This window comes from Pinus tabuliformis, chromosome X (assembly GCF_031772625.1).
Source record: "Pinus tabuliformis cultivar Carrire ecotype Pingquan chromosome X, CPIR1, whole genome shotgun sequence".
NCBI classification, from domain to species: domain Eukaryota; kingdom Viridiplantae; phylum Streptophyta; class Pinopsida; order Pinales; family Pinaceae; genus Pinus; species Pinus tabuliformis.
In genome coordinates, this window is record NC_142308.1 from 346,017,458 (window position 1) to 346,025,046 (window position 7,589).

The 7,589-nt window shown below is 39.7% G+C and overlaps 1 protein-coding gene across 1 annotated transcript; it reads right to left on the reverse strand.

The window, feature by feature from the left end:
* Nucleotides 1-3,781: 3,781 nt before the first annotated feature.
* LOC149139883 (peamaclein-like) lies at nucleotides 3,782-5,302 on the reverse strand. The gene is made up of 3 exons (XM_089448925.1): nucleotides 5,083-5,302; nucleotides 4,338-4,425; nucleotides 3,782-4,192 (listed from the first exon to the last, which is right to left on the reverse strand). The coding sequence occupies exons 1-3, from the start codon at nucleotides 5,146-5,148 to the stop codon at nucleotides 4,011-4,013; spliced, it is 336 nt and encodes a 111-aa protein (XP_089305051.1). The 5' UTR covers nucleotides 5,149-5,302; the 3' UTR covers nucleotides 3,782-4,010.
* Between the last annotated feature and the right edge of the window lie 2,287 nt (nucleotides 5,303-7,589).

Genomic DNA, 7,589 nt, shown 5'->3' on the forward strand with positions numbered 1-7,589 from the left:
AGAAAAAGTTTCTATATGGTATCGGAGCTGCTTGATTGTAGAAGAGATTTTTACAGGATATCAAGCGAGGATTGATCATCTGATCTACTATTCAGAAAGTGTTTACATTTTATTTCTTCAGGCAGAGTCTGTAATCGGGCCAGGTAGCCTCTGGATTCATCCTTCTTTTGGAAGGTGAGATATCCGGTGAATGCCCAGACAGTCGATCTCTGTACAAGAAATACTTTGTTCTCACGAATTCTAGATCGGAAGCGGTTGAGTTTTGTGCTGGTGGAATTTGAATTTAATTCCAAAGCAAGAGATAAAACTCAGAAACATTAAGTGTGAGAATGGAGACAGTATGCCCCAGTATTTCACGAAGTTCACCCAATGCCGGGATGAGCTGGGAAGTGTGGGGGTGACTGTTGGATGAGGATGGTGAGTCTAGCACTCCTTGACCTTCCTAAGAGTTGGCATAGCTACCAGGACTCGGTGAATGGAAGGGAGAAACTGCCAAATTGTGAACGACTATGGTCGGATTTGATGCAGGAGGAGATTAGACGGAGCACCAGAGACGGTTCTTCATCCATGCAGGATGAGGAGAACTGTGCCTTAGCGAGTAAGGCGAAGAAGGGGAAGGGGAAGGTTTCTCTTTCCGAATCTTGTTCTTCCAATGATGGGAAGAAGGTTGACAAGTTGAAGGTGAGATGCTTTCGTTGTCATGATGGAGACTTGGTGGTTGTGAGGGAGCATACATTACCTCTCAACATGCAGAGCCAGAAGAAGTCTCAGACGATTGTGGAGGAGCCACGATTGGTGCAGCAGCTTCAGGAGGTTGTGGAGCAGCCACAACAAGGGAATATGAGAGGAGATCGAGTAGAGACATCTACTCATCCAGAGACCTCCAGTAGCGGGAAACTTCGAGCCAGGTGGGCTGAGGGATCGCATACAGCCATACCTCCAGGTAGGAGGTGGGGTGATGTGGATTGATTGTCCCAAGGAGGAGGGGAGGATCATTGAGGTACCCAACCTCTTGGATGAGACCTTGCTACGGGAGCCCCAACGTGTAGTAGCAGGAACTGACTGATTGGGTAGAGACAGATGCGGATGGAGCGGCAGAGAGAGCGACAGTGCAGGGAATCCCAGGACAGCGCATAGCTAGTAGGCTGTAGCAATGCGAGAGGCACAAGTGTTTTGCACAGTGCTAGGTGGCACAGAGAGGTGTGCAATGGTGCGAGATGCATGGAGATGTTGCAGTAGCGTAGATGTCAGAGAGGGAGCACTTGTCAGCAGCAGGTAGAGCTTCAGCATCAGAGGGTGTTTCTATCCCAACAGGGAGGTCAGTTGGGAGGTGCAGTGCGGATGCAACGCTGGGAGATCGAACCAGCAGCAGCACGGATGCAGTCAGAGATCAAAGTGACAGAGGCTAGAGTAGTAAGACACTGAAGAGCACAGAGATGCAGAGTTTCAGTCGACAGAGGCAATAGCAATCAGAGACTTTGATGACAGACCAAGTGGACCGGCCAGATGTGTTGCATGGAGAACATTCCAGAGTTTCAGGATCGGGTTTGAGAGGAAGCCTTTCTTGTTGAGAGGGAGTGTTGAAAAGTGTGCAACAAGAAATGCTTATTGAGAGTGCAACAAGATGATGGAGCTTAGTGAATAGAGTCGCCTTCACTAAGTGGGCCCGCAGGCTATTTTTGGCGCAAGTCTATTTTTAGACTATGTCTATTTTTAGACATATGGATCATGTCTATGGATTGCAGGTTGCTGTTTATGGATGATTGGTCAAGTTGGGAAAAATAGATGGACTTCTATTTTTGATGAAAGTGTGAGTGATCACAGTGTGAGTGATCAAAGTCTATTTTTAGACTGGCTGTCAAAAATAGAAAAATCAAATATTATTGTTTCATAATAATATTTGGACTATAAACTTGATCTTATTCTCTTGGAGCACTTCAGGATGAGCTACGGATGTGGTACATGCAGATCCCAGAGGGAAATACGTGGTTACCTATGGGATGACTAATAGTTGCATGCAGGACTTCAGTTAGAACTCAAGTGAGTTGAGTTTAATGGACTGGAGGTGCACTGGATGGAGTTGTGTTCAGTTTGACTTAGTTAAACTAGTTGTAGTTAGTCTAACTGCAGATAGACTAATGATGAGTTGTTAAACTAATTATTAACTCATAATACAACTATAGAATACATCAGTTAACTCAGTTGCATGTCAGTGCATGTTCAGTTCAACAGGGACAAGTGGTAGAGAATCAGATTGCTATCAGTTGTGACTATAGTTGTGCACCAGATCTTGCACAATCAAGGGATTGAGTATGCCAATGCGTTTGCTCACGTATTTTCTCAGTATTGTAGCCTTTGCTCACGTCCAACAAAGTGTGAGTGATTATTTTGAGGTGAAATACGAGTTTGGGAAGCCATTCTCATCAGTTCTTGAGCAAGTATTGAGCTAGAGAGGCAGACAAGCAGTGGAATAGATTTGGAGATCAGATCTGAGCTGTATTGTGTGTAACAGGTGGAGCTGGTACTGGATTGCTTGTGATAAGCATTGTACTTTGTAATGTTACATGATTCAATCAATATAATATACAGATAGTGTGGGGTTTTTAGCGAGATGCTTTCCCCGAGATACATACTGTGTTAATGAGTTTGATTGATGCTTCTATGTGTGCCTGTGAATGTTTCTGCTTCTGTAAATTGATGATCAACGTAGAGGAGGTTATGTATTTATACATGTTCCGCTTATAAGTGTATAATCAGGATAATCTTTGTGAATATGTGTCATATTATTCAAAATTTCTACAAATAACAATGTCAAGAATATAACAACCTACCATATTTTCCATTGTATTATACCTGCATGCAAATAGTTAGGCATTCAATTTTGCTGTATTAATTTTTGTTTGACCCAAAATTTATGCCACTCATCCATAGTTTAACATTATGAATACATTTTTTGTTATTATTTAAATTTATTTATTTGTAAACTGATTGGCTGAAAAATCTTATTATGGGTTGTTTAATAACTTCAATTTCTACTAGTTACTATTTTTTTTATATTTGCTTTTACTTATTTTTTATTTAATTTTGACTTTTTTCTTTTTCTATTCTTTCCAATTTCAATTTTAAATAAGTTATCATTATATTAAACACATATATATTAATATATATATATATATATGAAATAAACATATATATTAAAGTATATATATGTTAATATAAATAATATTAATTAATTATAATTTATTTATTTATTTTGGTAATGGTATTTAATAATAAATTATTTTATTAACGGTTTATTTTCCTAATGAACATAATTTTTTATTTATTTTTAATTTAATTTAATTATATTTATGCTGTCTTAATTACTAACTACTATGGAGCATTGTTTCATTTTGGAGTCACAACATTCTTCATCCGTTTGTGAGATTATAATCTTGTTATGACTAAAGAAGATGGTAAATATTTCAGTCCACGTACGGACCAATATGCATAATGCCCATTTCACTACTTTACCAACCCATTCATGCCAAATAAAATTGATTAAGATAGCATTAATTTCCTGGAGCGGCGATCCAAATTAATGTGCCCAGCGACCAGGTCCCTTATCTCAGCCTTCAGGGCTTAGATACTCAGGTACTCAGACGAAATATAAATGCAGTGAAATTCAGTTAAAATTGGCGTCGTTTCAGGCTTTTTAGAGCGCATTACATGCCTGGATATTGTTTTATGCTTGCATGAACTCTAAGCAATTTCACAACAGAGTTAGAATCAGAGGCAGAACTTCCAAAGTCTAGTATTTGATTAAATAATATGATGAAGACACTCAGTCTATAACATGACGCCAGAAATCAGACCATATACATGATAACTAGCACGATTAAAATACAAATCGCAACCTTCAATACACTAAAAAAGTTTACTGTATAGTCCACTCAGAACATTTCGATAGTATTGTCAGATCGACTTATTTAGCTCATATTCAGCAATCTGAACTGTACGATGCGGCTCATTCAAGGGCATTTGGGTTTGCCCTTGGCATTCTTCATATCCCGATAGCAAGGACACGCGTTCTTGTTGCCATATGTCCCTGGGGGAACGCACTGGCACGAGCTGCAGCAGATCCCGCAATACTTCAAGCATCTGTCCTTTACCGATGCCAATGCACATCGCTTCCCGCAAGCATTGCCGCAGTCTGCAAGACGGCTTTAATCCAGTTAGCGCCTCCTATGAACTCAAAAACCTAGCGCTCATTTAAAGCGAAACGATGAATAAACTTTAGAGACCTGTTTTCAGTTAGAATCGCTAAAAAATCGTTAAAACCCCTATAAAATGCTTACTTATTGCAAGCAAATGACGGTCCTTATTTAATGTCTGAGGCTGACCGAGTGAATATCCGTTGATCTCATCCTCCACACTGCAAACTACCTGCACATTATCAAATATTCAATGTGAGAAATCGAAGCTGATAACAACTTCAAAAGATGTTAAAGATTTGCTTCGAACCAGAGGATATTTAAATGAAAATCCACAAACTTAAGACTTTAAACAAAAAGGTCAAGATCAGAGAAAATTTGAATAAAAATCCGTAATGTAGCATACAGCATGGATCCCCGACACTATGGAAAGAGAATGTACTCTGAACAAGAGGAAAACTAAATGAAAATCACAAATTTAGCGCGGTTTGGAGCATTAAGCTGTGAATAAGAGAACAAGCAGAGCAGATTAGAGCATTCTGATTGTGTGAAAACGGATCATAAACAAGAAAATCTTTAAATGACAATTCACAAATCCAGTAAGGCACAGAGCATCAAGACCGCAGACTTAAAAGTACTCTGAATGAGAGAGTAAGCAAACTCATTTGTCCCAGCGTAGAATAATCTACCCCAGATTAAAGCATATTAAGATTCACCGTGAACAAGAGAATATTTAGAAGCAAACCCGCAAAATACGCGTCGGAGAGCATTAAAACTGCAGACTGGAAACTTACTGTTAATAAGAGAATAATCCAACACAACATAGAGCATTAAGACCGGTGATAAGAAAATGTAAAAAGATTGTAGAAGGATTAACACACGGATTTACCAGATTCAACAATCCGAACACCATAACCAGAAGAATGCACGCGTGGATTGCTTTCTTCATATCCATGTCTCAGAACTTAGAAGGATAAAATATTTTTCTTATTGGATGGCTACTTCCACAAATCTCAGATATAACAAGGCTTAAACTGAAGTCGGGAGCTCTGGAGTGAAAAAGATGAGAATCGATCTCTTTATAAGGGAGATCGCCAGAGACGTATGCAACTTTGGCTGGAATGCACGGAAAAGTTTAGTCGGTGCGCTGGCCTTCTGTTCACAACATCAATGGAGCAAAGCAGCGAAGCTCCTTTACACTCTTGTTTGACTGAAAATGCATCTTTCTGAATGCCGGAATCCAGTAATTTTGCGTCAATGCGACACTTTTCTTCCAAATTCTATGAGCCTCCGCGGCTTCCGTCACTGCGCGCCATTTCTTTTCGCCGGACGCGGAAAAGATAAATGCAGACAGAACAACACGGACTGCAACGTCTGATGGACAGCTAAGCGCCTAACAATCTACAGTACACTTCACCGTCACCTGCCCTTCCTATACAGCCACTCCTGCCAATGGCCGTGTCGAAATTTTTGGCCACTTCCTGGACGGGTGATCAGGGGTCCGCAGCATGCCTCTTTCCGATTTCTGTTCTTAGGTGGCAACCGGACTATTAAAAACTCATTATGGTCAAGCAGACAAACCAGCAGTGTCCACTTGGCTTTAAAGTTACAAACCCTACCTTTTTGTGTGGAGGCCAATGCAGTTCTCCTTGACTGCGCTTGAAATCGCAATAATTTACATTAGTTCTTGTGGGGAGGGTAAATGATTCCGAACGAACATTGGCCACCGCCATTATCAATGACACTGTACGTTCACGATGAGATTTGTTTAGTAAAACCATTCTCCTGTTTTAAGCACCACCGTCATTAGAAGCTAGCGTCTGCTCTTGAAACTTCTTTTCTTTCCTAGTCCATCCAGAAGCTTCTTTTTGACAGGCGAGCCTCCGAGGTGTGGAGTCTGGACGCTTCCTTTCGGCAGGATATGTCCCGGGTTGAAAACGCATGTAGCTCAGCAGCTTTCTGATGGTGTTGTTTTTAAAAAATTTGTTAATAAAGTGGGCAATCCATAAGTGGTTTGGATAGTTTGGAAAAGCGGTTATTGGTTTTGTCAGTATGAAATGTTATACACAAAAATGCTTTAAAATATTATAGAGTAGACTAGCCTTTTAAAACAAATATTATAGAGTAAATAATGATTAACTAGTAGGAGAATCTATCTAGGTGGGAGTTGGAGTCTATTTATTTTTTAGTGGTTAAAATCTAAGTTTGCAAGTTTTCTGTGTATAGCTTTTCTTTTTGTGACTTAAAGAATCTAGTATTACACGTCACTCCGAGTAAAGTTTTGGGGAGCTATGACTTTCTCTCTTTTTAGTTGTTTAAGTTACTAAAGGGGGTTTGAACCTGGGTCTCTAGAGTTTCCATGATTTCACTATCTCAATTACCAATTGAGTTGTTCCCGTGAACCAGTGTAGAGCTTGTTAACCTACCACTGTAGGGCATCTATATAGAAAAGTATTTCTTCCTTAAGTTTCAATATGTTCAACTAGGATTTTACCCATCAAAATTTGCATGTATCATTGCATTGAGTCTCTCTAGACTAAGTGTTGTCCAACACTCTCCACCACCTCGATGTGAGATAGGAACCTTGTTACACACAAGATTCTTGCTTCGCTAGGATTTTACCCATCAAAATTTGCATGTATCATTGCATTGAGTCTCTCTAGACTAAGTGTTGTCCAACACTCTCCACCACCTCGATGTGAGATAGGAACCTTGTTACACACAAGATTCTTGCTTTGCTAGATCTATTTCATCCTCAGAATATTAGAAAGTACACTCCCAATATCAATGAGTAAAGGCCTCCTCATTGGCTTGGCCCTTGGTGTAGGGAGGTTAATCTCTATTATTGCCATCATGTCCATGGAAAGAACGACTATGACGAGGCATTATGATTACTTACAAGAAGAAAGGAGGGGAGGCATAGGGGAGGAAAGATGAAGGAAAGGAGGGCCAAGGCAATAGAGAAGCACTTCAACATCGCAGAGGAGTGGAGGAGAACTCCAATAGAGCTGTGAAAGAGCATAATGGACATGAGAGAGTGAATCTAGGAGAAACAAAACAAGAGAGGAACAAGGTCAATAATGTTCAAAACCAAAGGGCTAAGAGGGAAGGGAGGCGGAAAAAGCCTCATGAAAAAAGCAATAAAATAGTGATAAGCTAAAGGGGAACCAAATATATAAAGGGTAACTTACCCAAAACGTGCACCTGAGGAAGGCATTGTCATTGATTGGATGTATCATACTCATATTACCCTGATGAGAGCAACCAATTGAACCAATAACTTCACATCAAACGGTGCTTTAACAAAGCACCCACTCACCATCTATTCATAGACTCATTATTAAATAATTACTAATCAATTTTTATAAATATATTATAATAATAAAAATATTTAAC

Bases quoted from the DNA above. Each gene is read 5' to 3' on its own strand.
- LOC149139883 (XM_089448925.1), bottom strand. From the start codon at position 5,148: ATGGATATGAAGAAAGCAATCCACGCGTGCATTCTTCTGGTTATGGTG. The intron at 4,426-5,082 runs GTAAATCCGTGT...GATAATGTGCAG, and splicing joins TGTTCGGATTGTTGAATCTG to GTAGTTTGCAGTGTGGAGGA. The intron at 4,193-4,337 runs GTAAGCATTTTA...GCCGTCTTGCAG, and splicing joins CCGTCATTTGCTTGCAATAA to ACTGCGGCAATGCTTGCGGG.